We start from the raw sequence: 22,383 nt of genomic DNA, 5'->3' as shown, positions 1-22,383 counted from the left end.
TCTTGTGCTTATCCCAGGTGCAGAGAAATCTGTGAAGCAGCATGTGGCTTGTCCCAGTTCCTCTACAGTACCTGTGTGCCTTTGTGTGTGTGTGTGTGTGTGTGTGTGTGTGTGTGATGCGTATTGCGACAAGACTGACCCATTTGAATCTTTATACAGGCGCTCACCAATGCATTCCTGAAACTAGTTCAACATGTAGGCTAGGCTGCAGCATATAACAGCAGGATTGACAGACACTGATTGATGGGGTCAAAGGGCGCACAGGGAACACATCTAGGAAAATGAGTCCTTGAAGAAGAAAAAAAACGTGTTGTTTTATGTGTGATTTGAAAATCTGTCAATTAACACCTAATGCTCTGGTGGATGTTGAGAAGAAGAAGAAGAAGAAGAAGAAGAAGGAGAAGAAGAAGAAGAAGAGGCAGTGGGCGTCCTCCTTTTTGACAGAGGGGGTGAAGTCCGAGGTGTGACTCTTCTGTAGAAGTCATTTCAAAGCAGTGCACGTCTAATCTGTGTCCTGGCCAAAACAGGTGTGTGTGAGAGGGAGAAGGAGAAAGCAAACAGAGACAGAGAAGAGAGAGAGAGAGGACGAGAGCAGGAGAGGGAGGGAGAGACAGAAGCAAACAGAGACAGAGTGAAGGAGAGGGAGGCAGGATTGTTTCTTTCTCTGGATGCCAGCAGAAACAGCAGCAGCAGCAGAAACAGCAGCTCGGATCCGGGCGAGAGGTGACCGGAGCTGGGGGCCAAAGTTTATGTGTGTGTGTGTGTGTGTGTCTGTGCGCGTGTGTGTGTGTGTGCGTATGTGTGCGTCTGGAGAGACTGCAGGAGCGGGAGAGAGGCTCAACTTGCTCCCTCTCTGCGCCGCGTCCCTCTCCTCCTGTTCCCCGGGAAACGGGCAGGCATCTGGCGTGGTGACATGTGAAGAGGCTTGAAGTATGGCATGCAGAGATGGTTTCTGCCAAGAAGAAGGAGACGGCGACAGCGATGTGCCCCGCTTTTACTCGGACCCTCTTCTACTTTTTCTGTTTGGCGACTTGGTGAGTGCCACGGCGTCTCCCTCTGTCCGCGGTGCTGAAACCTCCCGCTCGGCTCCCACACACACAGAGGTCTCTTTTCTTTTTTTCTTTTTTCCCCTCTTCACTGAAGTTATGGTACCCTGATTCTTTTTTTTTTTCTTTCTAGTGTAAAGGAAATCTCTGGACAGACAAGGAAAGATGAAAGGATCTATCCGGAGAATTTTACGCGCATTTTAGACCGACTTCTGGACGGCTATGACAACAGGCTGCGACCTGGATTCGGGGGTATGTAGAAAAAAAAAACATACAATCTAAATATTTTTTATTACTTTTGCACGGGGGAAGAATTTTCCATATGACAACCACCAACAGTAATCACACAATAGCGCTGAAATTGATCTTTTATTTGACTTTTTTGTGTGCCATAGGAGGTTTAAACACACCATTAAGTGCACTAGGGCAGCTGTAAACAAAAAAAATAAATCGTAAGCTCCAAATACACACTTTACATCAAATCTGTTTCACCCATAGTAATTATGTGTCACCCCTGAATCACTCTAAATCCTCCCAATAAAAAGGGAAACGTTTTTAATGCCATAAGAGGTAGAAACACACCATGAAGTGCACTAAATTGAATTCATTATTGACCACCAAACACACACACACACACACACACACACACACACACACACACACACACACACACACACACACACACACTTTGACAGGAGAAAACAGCAAAGGGGAAGCAACTGAGGAGGGATGTGCAATATTTCGTGCGCAGGTCCTAATGAGAACATTCTCCTCCTGTGTGTGTGTGTGTGTGTGTGAGTGACTTGCATTATATAGAACATGTTGCCTCATGGTCAAGTGTGTCACGAACACACGCGATGTTTTAGTCTGACTTTATCCCGTAAGCCCAGTTTTGCTTTCAGAAGAGGGGCCTGTACGCTCGCACGTTTAAGCGAACACAGTTATATAACCGTGTATGTTGCGGGACAAACGCTTAATGCACAAGTTCAAGCGCTAAAAATGCGGATTTGTTTTTTTCTCTCTGTACATCATGTCTGAAGCCACCCTATGACAGGTCAAAGCAGCCTGACCACAGACATGCATGCACTGTAGCTGCTTATCCCTGCACTCAGAAACAACGCCTTTACAGTGTGCCTCCACGTTCATTCACCGAGGACAAATCAAACAGGATTATGTTTTTACATCTTTAAGCTATTTTTTCCTCCACTTCCCTCATGCAAAGGCACTTCAGCTCTGGATAAGCTAGTGCATGTCTTGTGGGTTTGATGGGATCTGGGTGTTTAAACCAAAGTGTGAATAAGACTGGTCTCTCTCTAAGGTTGGACAGTGACATGGAAGGATTTATAACCTGGAAGTTGAACGTGACATTTCTGTTTTGTCTGTTTCATTGACTCAATAGGTCCTGTGACTGAAGTCAAGACGGACATTTATGTGACAAGTTTTGGGCCTGTCTCAGATGTTGAAATGGTATGTGCCCCACTTTAAAGGTTCCATATTCTGCACATTTTCAGGTTCATTCTTGCATTTAGGGGCTCTACTAGAACATGTTTTTATGCTTTAATGTTCAAAAACACATTCTTTTTCTCTGACTGTCTGTCTTGATATACATGTGTTCTAGCCTCCTGAGATCAGGAAGCTCCATTGTATTTTACCCACAGATCAGTGTGGTAACTTTCGGCAGAGAAAATTTGGAGAAGTTAGCCAAGCGACCAAATCAATCGGCGTTGGTTTTGAGGCGGCTTGATGTGTGATGCAACGAGAAGCGACTATTCAGTGTGAACAACATGGAGGCTTCCATGGATGAGATGAGCGCAGCTATCGAGCAAACTGCTTGCTAATGCTTTTTTTCTCTTGGATCCTACTGTTGGAATATGGATCGGGCACCTGAAGTGTGCCTTTAATCCGTAAATTCACGTTACACAAACGGCAAATATCCTTTACCGACATGTTGTTTACTTTTCCTTGACGCTCTGTTGGTATGTAGTACGCTTCGTTGATCCGATTGGTTGATTTGGCCTGTCTATCACCACCTTTGCTGGTGATAGACAGATGATTTATCCAATCAGCAACCAGTATTATCGCCTCTTCCCAAAAGATCTCCAACCGAGAGTTCCCAGATGGATATGCAGAGCAAATGTGAATTGTGCGAAGCAGTCCATCTGGCGGAGTCAGGTTACCTGTATTCACCTTCTGTCTGAAACGCTCTGATTGGTCAGTGTTTCAGAGTCTTCAGCATCTGCGTCATAGACTGTGTATAAAGTATAAAAATATAAAGATGGACGGCTTGAAAGCATCTAAATTCCCCCCGGTGGCAAGCTGCAGTATAGGTCACAAGTCCCGCCCCCCTCCGTGGTAGCGGTTGGGACATGGGTCAGACTAAAAGTCCATCCAAAATATGTCAAATACAATTTTCCCAAAGATGGTTTCTGTCATTTTAGGTAGTTCTGATCACAATGATGTTTGTTGAAGTGCTATTTTTTCTGATAAGTTTGGTTTTAAATCGGGGTGAAAATGTAGTGATTGGGTGTATGGATGGTACATTGATGATATGAGTCTGCCGTCCTGGGATAATTTGACTTCTTTCAGTTTTAAATTCAATTTAACTTTTGCACAGTGGGAGGAAGTGTGCACGGATTCTCCATCTTTGTATACAGTCTATGACCTACGCTTTTGCCGTCTCTGCACCATCACTGCAGTCGGGGAATGACTCTAACAGCACTGTAGCGTCACTTTCTACCTACATATAGTATAGAAGTGACATCACAATCGTGCAGAAGTCCTGAAGGCTTGTTTAAAGACACAGTTTCTGATTACAGACTGTTGAATTTCTCTGTGGATTGATCGTTGGATAATGTTGGAGAAAAATATATGCCCAGATGGTGGAAATTTTCATGTGACAGACAAGAAAGTTAAGTGTCTGCTCCAACAGGGTGTGCTCAGGTTTGTTCTACTGTTCCGGCGCCATGACTGATAACAGGACACTGGTCCTTGAAATGGTTGCTGTATATTTTATTAGGTGGTGCCGGTGTGTGAGTCTAACCTTTAAGCTCGCTGGTGTCTTCGATCATGTACCGACATATTGAAGCTTCTCTGATCAGATTTGTTGTTGTTAAACTATATATTCAAGTAAGATCAGCTGAGGCCCTCAAAATTATTTCTTTATGCATCATCTGGAAGGATCATCGATAGTACAAGTTTTCTCCATTACATACTTCCACGGTATTTATGCAGCACCTCAATCTGATTTATAATTAAAAAGACATGGAAATCGAATTTTTTTTACTATACGTGACCTTTAAATTGAGTACCCAAGTGTTGATTGATATGTTTGTTGTATTAATACATTGCATACAATAAATTAACAACATGTTAACATAACTCTGTTCCAAATCTGGTCATTACAGAAGAGAAAAGTCAAACGCTTGCTACTTCTTCATATGTGGGTGGAAAACAAGATGTTTCACTAACCACACTTTCTTCCAGATAAACGTAGATAATCATGAAGTAATATCATCCCACCTGCCAACCTACCTAACCTCAGCTGCTTGTTTCATATTTGCCAATTTCCCTGTCTCAGGAGTACACAATGGACGTGTTTTTTCGGCAGACGTGGGTAGACCGGAGGTTGAGGTACGAGGGCCCGATAGAGATTTTGAGGCTGAACAACTTGATGGTGACCAAAGTGTGGACACCAGACACCTTCTTCAGGAACGGCAAGAAGTCAGTCGCTCACAACATGACGGCCCCCAACAAGCTTTTCCGCATCATGAAGAATGGCACCATTCTGTACACCATGAGGTACTGTAGAAGCCTCATCAGCATATGTAATCGCCATTAAACACCCTGTGAATAACATAGAAAGACAAAACTTTAGACTTAATCAAATGGATTGTTTTAAAAACTGCCTATTTCCTACTACTTTATATAACAATTTGTGATGGGAGGATGAACTAATAATTTGTTTTCTATATTTTGGTGTTTCCTCTTATAAATAAAAAACAGACTTTGTTTAATTAAAAGCAACTGAGCAAACTCAAACTCAGTGGCTCATAATGTGTAAACAGTGCAGAGCTGTGGAGGCAGTGCAGAGGCTGCCAAACTTTTAGATCTTAAATTCAATATAACATATTACATCATCATATTACTGCTCCTTTGCCTTTTTAGTATAAAAGGGTTTGGTGCAAGTAAATCCCTGCCCTTCAAGTATTAACCCTCTATCACATCATTGGTATATGTGACTATATCAGAAAAATCAAATTGAAGCCTCTACAGCTAATCTACCGTATGTAATTTCTCTACTGCTTGTTTACAACAGTGCATGCAACATTTAACACACCATGACATGGGAAACCCACCTATGCTATACTGTGTGTGTGTGTGTGTGTGTGTGTGTGTGTGTGTGTGTGTGTGTGTGGTTTATTGATCAACTTTTCTCTGTATCGCAACAGGTTGACTATAAGTGCAGAGTGCCCCATGAAGCTTGTGGACTTCCCTATGGATGGACATGCGTGCCCCCTCAAGTTTGGAAGCTGTAAGTCTGTCGGTGTGTGTGTGTGTACACTTGTACAACAATCTTTTTGGGGAGCAATCTTTTTTTCCCAACAGAGGGAAGACATTTGTGGAAAGTGAGGACATTTTGACCAGTCCTGACTTTCTCAAGTCTTTGTTTTAAGGTTCAGGTCTGAATTAGGTTTAGGAGGTTTTCTGTGTGTGTGTGTGTGTGTGTGTGTGTGTGTGTGTGTGTGTGTGTGTGTGTGTGTGTGTGTGTGTGTGTGTGTGTGTGTGTGTGTGTGTGTGTGTGTGTGTGTGTGTGTGTGTGTGTGTGTGTGTGTGTGTGTGTGCGCGTGTGTGTGTGTGTGTGTGTGAGTGAGAGAGACACATAAAGAAGTAGAACAGATTGGATGTACTGGCTCTCTACACAATAGGTGAGGAAGAAAACAACAAGCAGATATTTACCGGTTTGCTCTGACAGGACAATATAAACCAGCTTTGCACTTACAACTAACTGGTGGCCAGTAATACATCTACAGTATGTTGCCCCAAATACTACTGCCTCTGAAAATAGCAGCAAGGAAGCAAATAGGTTAGAGAATGGAAAAAGTATTTGCAGCCTGACCTCTGACCTCTCTACAGAATCACATAAATGTAGCAGTATTAGATCATTGGATTATTACCGCCATTTGCTCCTTTGCATCTGAGTCACTATTATAATATGTAAACCCACTGCTGAGAAACCTCCAACGGCCTCCACTCTGCAGTCTGCATTTTCTACACCCCGGTGCTGTTTCACAGGGGACCCACCGGATTACATTACATCACAATTGGCATGACAATCACCATTTGTAAGTAATACACAGAAGCAGGTAGTTTTCCACATTTCTTGAGCTAATCTCCTGCTCTCAAAAGCTGTTTATCTCATGTCAATGCAAATGGAAGGACCTAAATGAAAGAGAGCAAGGCTAAAAAACAAGATTCTCAAAGGAATAGTTTGACTTATTTGCTTTCTTGCCGAGAGTTATATGGGAAAACTGATACCACTCCCATATCTGGTAAGTAAACATGAAGCTAAGCCTTAATAAAGACTGGAAACATGGTGAAACAGCTAGCCTGCTCTGTCAAGTGAACCATATTTTTGTTTCTCCAGTTTACATTTGTTTCAACACGTCTGCTTACCAGCGACAGGCGCACGTTGTGAAATGCTGGCATTTTTTATGTGGCAACATAAATTGAAACAAAAACTACTTGGTTAGGTTTAGGCAAAGATCATGGTTTGTAACAATAAGACTGTTTATTATGTAAACGTCATCTGTTGGTTTCACACGGGACACAAAAGTGTCAAAAAGAAACAGAATCGGGGACAAGAAACATTGTCATTAGCTGATATGGGTTTTCAGTATTGGTTTCTAGTAGATATATTTACAAATGCTACATGTAGTGCCTTTTGAAAAGTTTTTCAGAGTTCATGGAGGTAACTTGTCTGTAATCAAAAGTTTGCCCTGGCTTGGTCTGACAAAAGCATGACCACTGTTCTCTTCTCAGCAGTGAAACAGGTTCTGTGGAGAAAAGAGGAGCTGAGCACTTTGTGAGACACAAAGCTGACTGCATGCTAATACTAAATAATGAAGTATTTCATTCTCCATTGTGAACAATGAAGCCCTAGCTCAGCATCGGTGTTTATAGTAGGCCTTCTGGTCAGCAGAAATGACTTATCTCAAATAAAGGAGTTTCTCAGCTCTGTCTTATCGGAGATGAGCAGCAATTTGAAGATTACATCTGCAAGAGAAAGGAAAGGAGAAGACAACGAGTTTGCCTTTACACCCGCCCGATCCGCCGTCAATTACCCAGTGTGGTGACATTGCAGAGGACAAATTCACATTTCTCAGTTATTGTCATCCGTCTCCCCCTCCTCATCCTCCTCCTTTCACCATCCTGCACTGCTGCCACTAGCCTCCAGTCAGGAAGAAGCGACCATGGATCTGATGTGGCCTGGAGCGAAGGAAAGGTCAGAATCCCTTCCTCTGCCTCAGGATAACGCAGACCTATGCAGCTATTTTCCATAGCTGGTGTATGTGTATGTGTGTGTGTGTGTGTGTATGTGTGTGCGCGCGTGTGTGTGTGTCTGTGTGTTAATTTTCTCCCTGTCTGCCCTGCCTTCATCTTTTCTCCATCAGTCTTTCTCTCTCCTTCTCTCCGTCTCCTTTTCTGTTTCTCCATCTGGACTTGTGCACAGGCTTTTTGTTCCACTCCATGACACACCAGAGTCATTTCATTTTGGCAGCACAGTTGGTATCCTGCCGATGTGGAGTCCCAGAGGGAGTGGCAGGCGAAGGCAACTGGCATTTTGTTGTGCATCCACAGAATGGCCAACCTCACCAGTATACATATAGCAAAACACTGGGACATAAAATGACTCCTTATGATTTTAAGTTTCCCTGAGCCAAACACAGAGAATAATTTATCCGATGCAACTTTTGTTGCCCATTAAATGTCAGCATGACGCATTAGTGAGAATATAACAGATGGGACCTCTATGAACTTTGACTCCAACCACATTGCATGGAAAGAATGGATCAGTGGCGGCTGCTGGTCTTTCAAGGAGGGGCCTACATCATTTATGTGTTTGTTTATTTATATGTAAAGTCTACCCTTTGTTCCTTTTCAAGAAAATGATCTGTGACCTAGTCGTACCAACTAGGCGTCTTTTCCAGGGACTTGACCAGTGTCCTCTCAATGGCAGCAGAGCTAGGCTGTTTAAACGGCCTTGGCCCAGCTGGAGCTGCTGCACCAGGCTACTGTGAAGTGTGACCGCCTGTGAGTGTGAGTGTGAGTGACGGGGGAGAAGCTCCGCAGCTGCCACTGCTTGTTGGGGAAAGAAACCGCAGAGTGACAGAACAGAGTCTCCAAACACAACGCTAGTTGTTTTTAACAAAGATAAAGTCTCTGGGGATCAGTACAGTCTCTGGATCAGTTCAGAACAACGGAATGAAAAACTTGGAAAATGCTCCGCTGGATGTTTATTCTTCAGGATCACTGATTCGCTCATTAAGCTGTCAATCAAAAAAGGATTCCGCCTCAGACAGCTCATCCAATCATCATGCAGAAGGCGAGCGTCCAGGCCAGCCCACTGCCCCATAGACCCCCAGAGACGCTGAGCGTCCGATGGGTGGGACAAAGCCCAGCATTTATCCAATGAGCGTCTAGTTTGGCTGCAGTAGAACAACCCGCTCTACGCTTCCCCACTGAAGTCAGTAGAAGCTGAGCGTCCGACTGTGTAAAGTGCTGTGGGGATGAGCTTCCCTTACAGTGGATTGGATGTTTTTTTTTTTTTTTATAAGCAAATGTCAGATTTAAGACAATCAGCATTTGTTCAAAGACTTATTATGAAAGATCCTCCTCGTATTTTTTTTTTTTTTGTAGAATGGTAAATTAATTACTCTAGTGTTTTACTATATTTGAATAGAAGAAGCTGTTTCCAGTAAAAAAAAGCTGTGATGAACTCATTGTAAACTTCCTGCCCAACACCAAACGGCAGACAGACAAAGTTAGCGACTAGCTGGGGAACAAAGTGGAACATTTAGCAGCCAAATAATGGGGTGTTTGTTGAGACCTATTGAACTGGAATCACATTTTTTGTAACAAGTTTATAAAATGTCAACTGTAATGTGATGCACTCAAATAATCAACTGATGCTGAACTGATTTAAGTGAAAATGTAAATATCTTCGAAGCTATATTGTTTATTGAAAGAAAGCCAAATGCCTTTGTCAGTCTCTATATTTTATTGCACTTTTAGCAGCACTGTCTTCTAAAAATGACTTTCCCATACAAGGCAAGATATCTTTATTTATATAGTGCATTTCAAACCAAGGCAACTCAATGAGCTTTACATAAAGATACATTAAAAAACAGCTTAAAAACAGTTAAAAGCAGGAGCAAAGAAGAATAAGAAAGTCAAATCAAAGAAAATGTATTTAAAAGAGCCCAGCTATAAGCACATGAAAAGAGAAATGTTTCTAACCTGGATTTCAAAGTGCTCACAGTTACAAACTAAATTCTCAATTCCTTTTTAAGGGAAACGACTTTCATGTATCAAAGTTTCTAATCAAAGTCATGGAAATGTAGGGGTGGTACAGAGAAGTGGTGACTGAATTGTGAAGAACAAATATATATAGATCTTTTCTGTACAGTGCGTCTTATCCTTTACACTGCACTGTTCACAATTTACAGTTAAGTGACTCACACCGGGGGGGCTTTGCTGTCTTCCCACAGATGCCTATCCTAAAACAGAGATGATCTATACGTGGACCAAAGGGCCTCAGCATTCAGTGGAGGTCCCCCCTGAGTCCTCCAGCCTCGTTCAGTATGATCTCATCGGCCAGACGGTCTCCAGTGAAACCATTAAATCCATCACAGGTGAGACTTGCTCGTCCTCTCACCATTTTGATTAATTAACTAATTATACTGAAAGCTTCAAAACAGAATTGCTCCCTTTCTTTTCTTTTTACAATATCATTGGAAAGAAAAGTGTAGAATATGTTGTCTTTTATTGAATGAGAAGACATTAAGCTGCATGTGTGTCAATCCTGTAGATCTGTCAGGTCTACACTGTAGTTTCCACATGAATGACAGGACAAATACTGTACAAATGCAACGCAGGTGGAAAATACTGGAAGGATTTCAAGATTTGTCACTCCTTTGGACCATGACCATCAAACCCTGTCAACATCACGAGTGGAGGCATTTCAGAAAGCTTTTCAGTTCACATAAATACTGAAAAGACTCAAAAAAGATTTTAGCAGCAGAATGTTGGGTGGCATGTGTCCATGAGGTTGCTAAAATGCAGAGGAGCATCAAATGTGACATCTGTCTAAAGCTGCATTAAGTGAAATCGGTCGGCCTGCAACTTAATCAAACTCATTCATTTCTGTCTCTCCTCCAGGTGAATATGTGGTGATGACAGTCTACTTCCACTTGAAACGTAAAATGGGCTACTTCATGATTCAGACGTATATCCCCTGCATAATGACAGTAATCCTCTCCCAAGTGTCCTTCTGGATAAATAAAGAATCGGTCCCGGCACGCACAGTCTTTGGTATGTAGACAATACATCCCTCATCCTGCACAGCCTTTTTGCACTGTTTATTTACATGATGGATCCATCATGTGTGTCTCTCCACTTTGCACAACAGGGTGATGTTACACTGGGGGGTGATTATGGGGAAAATAGCTATATAATACTGTATATCTTAAGATTGCCTTATCAAATGAACATCCACTGCTACTCTTTTTCAGGCTGGTTTGAAATGACCGAATAAACAGCTGACAGCATTAGGATGAAATCATTTCGATGCATCTTCTTAGCAAAGATGCCTCAAGCTAAGACCAGAGATTTGGGTCTACAAAAACGGGTTTGGCTCAAATAGTGGAAGATAAAAACAATTTCTAAATGGGTTGAAACTGTTATGAAAGAAAGATTAAAAGTAGTTGTTATAAGCAGGATGCACCAGGAAGAAATTTAGATTTTAGGTGTCTATGGATTTTACCATCTATCCAAGATCCGTTGACTCAAAAAGGCCTAATGAGGTTAAGAAATGTGTAGGTCTACAGTAACGTAAGGGATTACAATTTGAAATTCAGTACGGTTACGAATCACAGTAGCGCTCTGTTACTATCACTTTTTGGGGATTGTTCGCTGTTTGCTAGAAACTTCTCCAACCACTGTCTTAACAGGAGTTTAATGATGGTTTGCAATAAGTTTAGTCTTTCTATGTGTGTTCAGTGATGAGACTGTTGGCTACGTGTTAGCTTGATGTGGTTAGCTTCTACCAAATGAGAAGAATGCAACTCCTGGTAGTAGTAGTACCGTAGTCTTATTCGCATGTCGTGTCATGCTAGCTGGTTTGCTAATTTGGTCATTAAGCAACAGTAGGGCGCTCGGCTTCTTAAACTACAATGTCTTGTTTTCTATTTCTACACAAAAAATATGATGTGTAGGTGAGGAGGATTTGGAGTTGACAGAGCTTTGCTGAAAAAGTGAAATAATAACTAATATAACGCTCCTTTTGCTGCTGAATAAGAAAGAGGTGAAAGCACAGAGACCTTTATGCTCACGTCTTTGTTGGTTTCAGTATTCCCTGAAATGTCAGCCGGGCGTACAAACAAAATAATCTTTGAAGAAGTTGTAAAGGAGTTAAAGATGCCCCCAGAGCATTCTGATCCAAACCACTAGCGGTTGTCTTGGCCCAGAAGTGAATTTTTCACATTTTTACAATAGGCAGTTGAAATTCTACTATATATTTTAATCTAAAGTAGTGAAGGTTTCCTCACAAACATCTCAATATTTGATTACCGAAATGTGTTTTTTTGTTGAAAATATAACAGACAAGAAAAATCAGATTTTTTTTTGTTGTTGTTGCTTTATTCATCATTTCAACATCATCAGTAACAATTTTTGGACTGTGACCCAGTTGCGCTCTTCGTGGCTCCCCCGGTACGACGACTGGGTCTTTGTCCTAGAATAGACTGATTAGTGTGTGTCGAGAGAGGGGCAGGGCGACAGACAGAGCTGCTAAAAGTAGACCACTGTTACCTGGTGTTGTTTTATTATTAAGGGACGCCTCAGTCTGGTCATTTGTTCACCATGTTTCTCCAGTTATGTTGATGGAAAGTCATCTAATGATCCTGGCACCGACGCTCGTCCTCCATTTTGAAAGGAATGGGAAGTGAAGTGAAAAGTCTTCATGTGTTCTTAAATTAGTTTATTTTAAGTGAAAAAGCACCACTTTCTAATAAGGCACGCTTTATGAAGGGATTTAATGATTATATCTTAAGGCTCCGTCAATGATATGGTGAAGCCTTAATTTACACTTTATAGATCGGTTATAAGTAATTAATAAGGATCTTTGCATTTTTACATTTATTAATGCTTACTAACATGTATAACTGTGTTATAACCAAATAGAAGGGATACAAAACATTAATGGGATTCTTAACAACATAACTGATTTGTAAAGCATAAATAATATCTTATATTCCTCAATATAACGCTGTCTTTGTGATCCGTGCCTGGATTGCTTTAGTATTGAACTTCCTAACTCCTGATGGACATCAACAAAGAATCAAAAACTGTAGATATCATCTTTTTTATTCCACGTTCGTCTTCCTTGTCCTTGCCTGGTGCCTACATTACCCCAAAATACCACTCAACTGTTCGTTGTTCAGTTGGAGATTCAGGTGCGATATGCTAGTAGCGGCTAATGTAGCCACGAGCCGTTAGCGGAGAATAGGACTGGGCCACAGAGGTCTGATAAGCTGCCATACTGACGCTGACTTAAGTGACATCACAGGAGAAAAATAACATTTTTCATGTGTACAGTAGTGCCCCGATACCTGTAAACAGACTTAATAACTAGATATAAGATATTATAACTGGCCTGTTGTTGGCTGGCAGCCGCATTTAGTCAGACTGTGACAGCATACTGAATCACTAATGGTGATTAAATAACCAGCCTCCCTAATGGTTGGGTGCTGGTGACACACACACACACACACACACACACACACACACACACACACACACACACACACACACACACACACACACACAAACACACACACACCAGTGTCACCTGTATCCATTCAGCATGGATTTGACACAGTGTTGTTTTTTGTCGACTGTACAGTTTGAGTGTTGAGTCTTTGCTGAGCAGAAAAACGCGTTGACCCGCAGTAGAAGTGTCTCTCTGTGTTGTGCAGTGTAATAAGGCACTGGGGGATCAATGCTGCTCTCCTGCAGTGACCAATGTATCTGACAGTCCAGCTGAGCTGCCCGCACCTACCGGCCCAAAACTGCCCACCACGACAGCAGCACAAGTATTGTTGTATCAGTCGAGCCTCTGAAGCAGGGGATTTCTGCTGTTATCCCCTGTGTTTAAATGTGTGTGTGTGTGTTTGTGTGTGTGTGGCAGCGGTGGGAAGAAAGGAGGGTGGTCGGTGTTTGGATTTGTACTCTTCCTCCCTGCAGCCACACTCTGTTTTGACTTCCTGCCTCAGTGACTCAACCACAGTTTCCTGCGATGAGCGTGGATGAAGCAGTTTGTCAGGAAGACAAACAGGAGTGGAAGGAGGATTAGAGCTGGAGCTTCTTGGCTTAGATAGAAGGGTCAGGGTAAAATTCACATTTTAACAAGCTCATTGAAAGCAAGAAATCTGCTTCTATGCTTTTGACATATGACGAGTGCTGTTGGCTGCTGTGTTTGTCTGGAATGAGAGTGCACAGGTGACCATTAACCATTGGAGGTCACAAAGTTGCATTCACAAACTCCTCACTTTATACAGTAAAAGAGTTTATGCTTATTTGCTTCCTTTGTGAAAGTTAGATGAGAAGATAGAGACATAAATGGAGCAGGGAGGTGATTAGTGTCATAAGTCTTGAAGCAATGGGAAACAGCTACCCTGGCTCTCCTCTGAAGCGTACTAATTAACCCAATTTATCTGGCCTCTTCAATTGGTACACAAACAATAATATAAACTTCCCAGAGTCGTATTGTAACAGTTGCCAAGAAAACAGCATTATATCAGGCATACTTTGCAGAAGTACTGATTAGATGGAAAAATGCTGTTCAGAGGTGTTGATACGTTACATACTGTGTCCAGTCTTTATGCAAGCACCACCCCAACCTGCTTTTTTAAAGCACAGACTCACTGTCTAATACTACTGTTCATCCCCTGCTTTTAATACATGGAATACTCATGAATTAAATATGTGGAATACACATAACTTACAGTGCATTGCTTTCTCCAGTAACAAAAATGGAAAATACCACAAAATAAATTCATGGAAATTGCGCAAACTTTTCTTTGTTATATGTACGATAGGTGCATGAGTACAGCTTCAACAAGCCTGGACTTTCAACCACCAAGACACTGCTGTTCGTGTCCCATGTTAAACTAAAAGTCAACAGTGACTTATTTTAATGCACGAACCTAAGGTAACTTAAGCTAAGTTACATATGAAACGTCACATTCTAGGTCACGTACAAACGTAAGTTAAGTAACGTATCAAACATAGTTATTTGAACCAAACGGCAACCTTTTTCTTAAAAGAACCAAGTAGCGTTGTTGCCTAAGCCTAACCAAACTGCCACCATTCATTTGTAATTGAATATATACTTCCAAAATGTTGAACTTGTGTGTACCCTTTGAACTGCAGCTTGAATTTGGCATGTTTTTTTTAATTTTATTTTCAGAGGAAGCTAAAGTACCAAAATATTCTCTGCAGGCGGAAATCCTGTCGTTGTGAAAAGTTAAACAATTTGTGTAAAGATCTAATTTAGTGAACGGTAGCTCAAAAACATGCCCGAGTAAAAGTGGAATTTTAAATTTTCAGTTTAAAGAAGATGACTTCCATATAATCTGATTAATACACACAGAACAGCACTTTACACCATTAGTGCCACAGCAAGTGTATTTTTCTTACTCAGGTGGTTGGGGAAAAAAAACCCACATTAAAGCTTTTACATATTATATCTATCAACCATCTCAGTTTTTGCTTATATTGAAAACAGCTTCATATAAGAGGTTAATATCCTCAGTGTGGCCTCAAGCTTCAGTTCACCTATCAATGTCATCCAGCTGCTTTTGATTGACAGGTAATTATATGGCGGTAACGTCCGGGCGCAGGGGATGAGTTTATGCTGGGCAAGGACTCTGCAGCACAGATTGTTCCAGGTCTCCGTCGTAAAGGGGATTTTCTCCAAATCACATTATTGCTATTGGTTAATAATACCAAGGACGAGTGAGCTACAGGCTTATACTGTCACCTTCTGTTATTGTAGGAGCCACATGTGACCTTGTGTGCTGGCCAGATGGGTGTCTCATTTTATTTTCATGGTATCTCTCTTGGTATGGTCCACAGTTGCTGCTGTGGAGGAGGAGGAGGAGGTTTACTTCAAGCAACTGTAAGCTCTTTGGGGTGTGATAACTCCTCATACACATCAGGCCTGTTTTTTTTTCACCATTATTTATTTGGAGGAAAGTTTCACAAAGTGGAAATGCTCTCTTTTTCAGGAACACCCTGATTACATTCACACAGTTACACATTCTCACATGGAAGTTGTCTAGTTCACCACTAAGGGAAAGTGCTGCTCACCTCCCAGATTTATCCAGGCAATTGAACCAACATCCGTCCAGTCACAAGCTCGCCTCTTTGACCTTTAACCCGGAGATATTCCTGCTTTTAACTATGCATTTGCATGTGCATGATGGCTGCCTCATGCAACCTGCGTCCGCTTAGAGCCTTGGTTGTGCACGCCCGGAGTAGTTAAAAACGCATCCGCAATACGCATACTACCTACACTCAATAGGCTATCTCTGCTGCTGCCGCTGTTGCTTTTTGTTCCCTTCTGTGTTCTCAGAATAAACAATATAGTAACCTCCTCACCAGGTTTACCAGTGTTTATTGCATACATCATGCAAATCCAGAAGTTATATACCGCATGGAGTTCTCTGGTGTGCCCTCTTGTGGAACCTCTAGTAACACACAGAGCATATAGGCAAGTAAAGTATGATATGTAGTAGGTCAATCCACAAAGCTTGGTTACCAACCTGGGGTATAAAGTAACATAGTGGCTACACCATGAGGAAACATTGGCGAACGCAAGTTTATAGCCACCACTGCCCCACTGCCTGTATTTGTACAAACATAATTGGCAGAAATAATCCTCCTGGTCGAGGTTTATTTTGATTATTTCTCTCCATGAATTACATTTGATTGAATCTAAGATAAAAGGGAAAAAAAGAGAAGAGATTGCTACAGTAATATCATGAAGCCTTACAGGCATATTGACGGGGATAACATGTTGATGTGTTGTTGCCCCCAAGTCATCAAAAAACGTCAATTCACGCAGGTGTAAATACTGTGCTTCTTATTGTAAATGTCTCCCGTTTCAGAGAGCCAAATATATTTGCTTCATTATCCCCCACATTCAGTTAATGAAATATGCTGATGGAGAGCAACATGGGTCTACACGGGTTATTGAACACTGCAAATTATCTTTATCATCTATTCTTTAGCAATGACATGCAGAACATGTCTTTCATTGTGATCTACAAAAAGCTGGTGTTTGATGTTATAATTGCTATACATGCTGATCTGATGGGCAGATACAAATGTAGATATTTAGCCTTAATTGTAAATAGTTTTTGTTAAAATTTAGATATGTTACATTAGAATTGTTTGACTCAAATGCATATTGTTATGTTTTTCTACCACTGAAGGCATCACCACTGTACTGACCATGACAACACTCAGTATCAGCGCTCGCCACTCCCTTCCCAAGGTCTCGTACGCCACTGCCATGGACTGGTTCATCGCTGTCTGCTTCGCCTTTGTCTTCTCTGCCCTCATTGAGTTTGCTGCCGTAAACTACTTCACCAATGCACAGATCGAGCGGGCCAAAAAGAAGCCGGCCAAATGTCCTCCGGTGCCTCAAACCACGCCTGTCAAGGTCAAGGACGGAGAGGAAGTGCTGCAGGTGATTTTTGTTTCCCTCAAAGTGGCTGTGGCAAATAGTCTGATAGCACTTAACTTCAAGGAGCACTTACACAGCATGTCCCTTATTATGTGCTTACTGTCTGGCCTTTAGCCTAGACTTTTGAACGACCAGGAGTGGGGCTGCCTGAGGATCATCAGCTGTGCTCCTGCTCATAAGAGCTGAGAGCATCACTATAACCCGCTTCTAGCAGTGGAATAGAATTGCAATGATAGAACCACAAATCTAAACTTACTGTTCTCGAGGCTCATATCATTTTCAGGTTAATACATTAGAACATGTTTACATGTTTAAATGTTAAAAAAAAAACATATTATTTTTCTCATGCTGTCTGTCTGAATATACCTGTATTCACCCTCTGTCTGAAACGCCCAGTTTTAATGCGGCCGTGTGTGCATGTGTGTGTTTGTGTTTGAGTTTCTGTCCACATTTAATCTTGCATACTACTCGACCTGTCAGCCCCAATATGTTTTTGCACTTTTCTGCTTGTACGCTGAAGGATCTCTTGTGGTTGCAGCGCTTGAAACTTTTTGAAAAACCTATTTCATTGACTGCTTCATACCATCACTGACTGCATCCTCACTTGCCCGCTGCCTGGTGCCTCCACACTCCTCTTAAACAGCCAGTAGTTCAGTTGCTGCTGATCAACGACTGCTTCAGCAGCAAAAAGCATCTCTGCCAAGGAGCTCGGCTAAAAATAAGCCTTGCCTAGTCTGTTACATATTTTGGCCTTTGCCGTGTCACAAAAACTGACATCCATCATTTTGAACGGGAGCATCTGTAGGATTCCATACCCAAAATGTTATGATCCACTAAAGTTAGGCACGATACGATATGAAGAAATCACAGTTTTTGTTATCTTCGCTTCCATCTTGACCCGCACAAGTAGCGAGCAAATAAAAAATAGGGGTTTTGCGGCAAGGTTGGTAATAGGGCAGTTTTGTGGAGTGTTACAGGGCGGCGCATCCATGCTGGGTATCCGACCGTTAAGTCTGACGTGACGCCCTTTCAAAATAAGACTTCCAGATCCAAACGCTCCGTTGAAACAAAACAGACAACAACGGCCTAACGTGAACAATTACAATCACCTCTTCCGACAGTTAAACACCTTTTTCATCCATAAGAAAGAGGTAAAATGACAATTACGTTGCTTTTTTAAAAACTCAGATCTGTTCTTGGACCCGGAAATCATATTTTGAAAGGGCGTTACGTCACGACTTAACAGCCGAATTGTCTTTGTTTGGGAGGGGGCAGGGAGACGCGGGCTGAATGACACATGACTTTCAGCCAGGAGACATCCTGTGTGAAACCAATAAAAGAGTGAGAGACACACCTGGCGGAGATCTGTACTCTACACTTCTCTAGTTCGCTGTGTTTTAGCTCACCCACAAATGTGGTTTAATTATGTGGAAAATTACAACAATTTCTCTTTGACTGAAAAGGTCAAAACATGAATTCTACCCATTTCTTGCACCTGATTAAACAGATAATTGCTGTGTCAACCACAGCTCGACAAGAGTTAAAACAACTGTTAAATGTGGTAAATGAGGTGGACAATAAAATGACACACATATGTCATACCTGATACCTTAAAGATAAGCCTGGACAAATTTAGCTTTCATCCACCTTGAATTTAGCAGCTGAATTTTTGACTCTAGTTTAGAAAAATTTGAAAGTGGGAGAAAAAAAACACGGCACAGATATGATGGTTTGCTGTGGAACCTTTATTTTGAAATTCTTCATTGATACATTGACATAATCTCCTATTTCTGTACCACAAGTTGAAACAAATTACATTGACACCATGGCAGCTGACATATGGATAGAATCAGAAATCATGAATATGCCATGAAGCTATTTCAGAGCTCCGAGTCAGATATGATGAATGTGTTGCAAATCACTGTTCATGTAGCTGAAGCAATGTATTTATGGTGTTGTATAAATTTAAAAGATGGGATGTGAAAGGAAGGGAGTAGTGCATATTTCCTAGACTTCATGTTCTTCTAAAGAGCTAACAAATAGTCCTACTGTTAACTGATCATTGAAGCTGACATAACCCAGCAATGCATATGTCAGTTTTACGCTAACTACTTTAAGTTGCCCCTCCAGTCCAAATCCCAGTGTGGCGTAATCATGCCTGAATGCCGTATAGTGACAAGAGCACTTCAGTGGATTAGTAGGTTGCCACGGCAACGCAGCCCTGGCACATCTGTATAGGTTTCAGAAAGACTCTGGCACTGGGGTAAAGAATTAATACTCTTTCCTCAAGAGCAGGTCCTGTTGGCGCTAACCAAAGGGCTTGGCATGAGGGTCAGGGTGTGTGGACAGTTCCACATCCTTAGACCTTGACCTCCTCCACGATGAAAGGCAAATCCTGCTATCCACACACACACACACACACACACACACACACACACACACACACACACTTCCTCTGCGGCACATGGGACACAATACAACTGGATCCTTTCAGTTTCATTTGGGGTGGATTATTCCTGCAAATGCCTTAGTACCAGCATCACACTCTCCCTGCTTGAAAACATCAACTCTCAAAGGATAAGCTCCTTTGACGCTACACTGCATTACCGCCCAGATGAAGTGCTACCTACTTTCTGTCTTAAGCCTGTGTGAAATGAGTGAAATCCTTGGTAAGTGACATCTGTATTGCACACACTCTATCGTCTGCTTCCAGATGAGGAGGGCCATCTGTGTCAGGGGGACTTTAATCAGATCAATAAGACAAGGTTTACGTTGCCCGGCCCGCTTTTTAGAAAGGAGAAAGCAAGAGAGCTTTACCTTGCCTGCAAATGCCCGCAGACGAGATGCAGACAGGAGGAATGTGATCATCCATAGTATCTTGTACTGTTTTCTCTCAAATATTGGTCCACATCCGCATTTAAAGAAACAACAAACTTATTTTATGACTGATGTAGACCAGAACTTTAACTTTATATTTTGACTTACTGAAGTAAATAGGTATGTATCATTTTGTTGAATATTTTGTGCAGATATTCTAATATCTTTGATTTTGACTTTAACAGGATATAAACAGATAAAAGCATCTAAAACTTCTTCTTAAACCACTTTAACTCTTCACTTAATAAAACTTCATCAGTCAGATCAACATTTTGAAACATGCAGTCTATAAAATAGAGCCTGGCTGATACTTGGTTTCATTGAGATACAAACATCTGATTGATACTACAATTTATGATGACGATATGATGATAATTACATTTCTGAACAAAATATTTACTAAGTGGGACATTTTACAGTTGAAAAATAATGTTCTTGGGTGGACAAAGTATGCAACGGAGACACAGTTTCTAAATTACTTCAAACGTATCGATGACACTTCTGTAATGGAACCGGCAAGACCTCATAGAACAAAATGTTAAAATCTCTTAGGCCTGTGTTTTAACGCATCTTACCAAAAACCCGTTAAAAACCCATTGACTTCGAGACGAGAGAACCGGGAGTGCAAAACTGTCACTAGCAGGTTTTAAGACTCATTCCTGCCCCACTATAAGTCTGTTTTTTGTTCCCGCTCCACATGCAGTTAACACACACAATGGCACATTTACAACTCAAGCTTTATTTTTTCTTAAACAATGGGTTCCACAAAGAGCAGGAGAGAGCTGCTTATGTTAGCTTAAACTGGTCTTTTTTTCCATTTCAACTATTAGCTACTCCACAACATTAAGTTAGCTAATAATATGCTATGCGATGGCCTTGGAAGTAATGGTGGGTTAACATTATGTTCACACTATGAGTGACAAACCAACTTAACAGCCAAGCGACCTAGCTACATTGTTGCAGAGTTGCTGTTGAAGCGGCTGTTGGCCTAGTTTTGTGGCATCCCGATGTGTAGTGTGCTAACCATTAAAAAACTACGGTATGTTACAGTGTATCCGGCAGTTAAAAAGTATTGGTACTTCTCTTTTTGGGAAACAGTCTGTGAAAGTCGTTTCGAGGCAATCACATCTTTTTTTTCAGTTTTTCAAGTACAGTTCGTTTTTATCACTGTTGAGGGCATTGAGGGAGGTCAATTTCTTACATTTTAGCCGCTTATGTTGTACCAACACCAATATCTGTGTTTAGATTATATTGGCTGGTTGATTTATGGTCCGGTCCACTTTAGAACATTCACACCCCAGATGTTAATGTGCAAGATATGTGTTTTTTTAAATGTCAATGTTGACGAACATACACAAATGAAAAATGTTTCTCTCTCAGCAGAATCCTGATAGCAACGGTAACCTGAGAAAACGAATGAATTTTATTTCCCACCAAGAGGCCAGCAGTCACCAGAGAGCCCATTCCACCACCAACATTTCAGGAGTGGGAAGAGCGAGAGCGCTGCGACCTCTAGCCAGTGGAGCCAACGGCAGCTCCTCCACCCTCTCCCGCTCCAGCCCCAAGTCAGAGAGCCTGCTCAGCGTGGCCTCCTCCTCTGCACAGTTGGTGAAGACTGCACCCCAGGCTGCAGCTTCCACACCAGACGTGATGGCGGGGACGCCGTGCAAGCAGAACGCCAGCTCCTCGTCCCTGCAGCATCTGCTGGGGCCCAAGCTGGAGCGCATCCAGAAACGGGAGCTAAAGCAGACACCGTGCTCCCAGCCCACCACTGCTGGTATGGGTGGAACCAGCAAAATTGACAAGTATGCACGGATCCTGTTCCCAGTGTCCTTCGGAGCTTTTAATATGGTCTACTGGGTGGTTTACTTATCAAAGGACACAATGGTGGCTAAAGGTGGCTAGACTTTGCTCTGGCAACAAGAGTGAAGGCTCTTTTCTTTCAACAGATTGGAAGCAAATAAGGATTCTGGAGTCCGCAAACAGTACGAGGAAACTATTGTTCTTGCCAAACAGATAGACAAATTGCACTCACCAAGCACTCCCATATCCTGAAGAACACATTTATTTTTTTCTTCCCAAGGTCCTCAAACAGCAAGCATGGGAACAAATCAACCAAATTAGAAATATCTGACTCAACATAAGAAAGAACACCTGCACACTGGAATATGCTACTGTCCTCTTTATATCGTGCTACGTCTGACTGTAAAGGTCTGCATCGACTTCAACTGCCTCATGATCCCTTTTGGCCTGCAGTCAAGAAAAAGCATGGGACTTTTTCATTTTCCTATTTTTGTACCCTGCACCTGGCAAGATGTTCGGATGTGTACCACCGTCCTGAAATGAACTGCACCAACACTATGTAAATATATACATTTATTAGGATTCACAGATTTATATTTAATGTACTTCCATTTGAATATTAAGACT

At 41.8% G+C, this 22,383-nt stretch overlaps 1 protein-coding gene across 1 annotated transcript; it reads left to right on the top strand.

Moving 5' to 3' along the window:
- Positions 1 to 933: 933 nt before the first annotated feature.
- Positions 934 to 21,858, top strand: gabra4 (gamma-aminobutyric acid type A receptor subunit alpha4; the record flags this gene model as incomplete). Its single annotated transcript, XM_083915829.1, has 9 exons — positions 934 to 1,034; positions 1,180 to 1,298; positions 2,446 to 2,513; positions 4,624 to 4,844; positions 5,495 to 5,577; positions 9,815 to 9,958; positions 10,485 to 10,637; positions 16,823 to 17,079; positions 21,334 to 21,858. The coding sequence occupies exons 1-9, from the start codon at positions 946 to 948 to the stop codon at positions 21,856 to 21,858; spliced, it is 1,659 nt and encodes a 552-aa protein (XP_083771955.1). The 5' UTR covers positions 934 to 945.
- Between the last annotated feature and the right edge of the window lie 525 nt (positions 21,859 to 22,383).

This window comes from Echiichthys vipera (assembly GCF_963691815.1).
Source record: "Echiichthys vipera genome assembly, chromosome: 6".
Taxonomy (NCBI): domain Eukaryota; kingdom Metazoa; phylum Chordata; class Actinopteri; order Perciformes; family Trachinidae; genus Echiichthys; species Echiichthys vipera.
The sequence above is the reverse complement of the archived record's forward strand: the minus strand, read 5'-3'. Positions and strand labels throughout refer to the sequence as shown.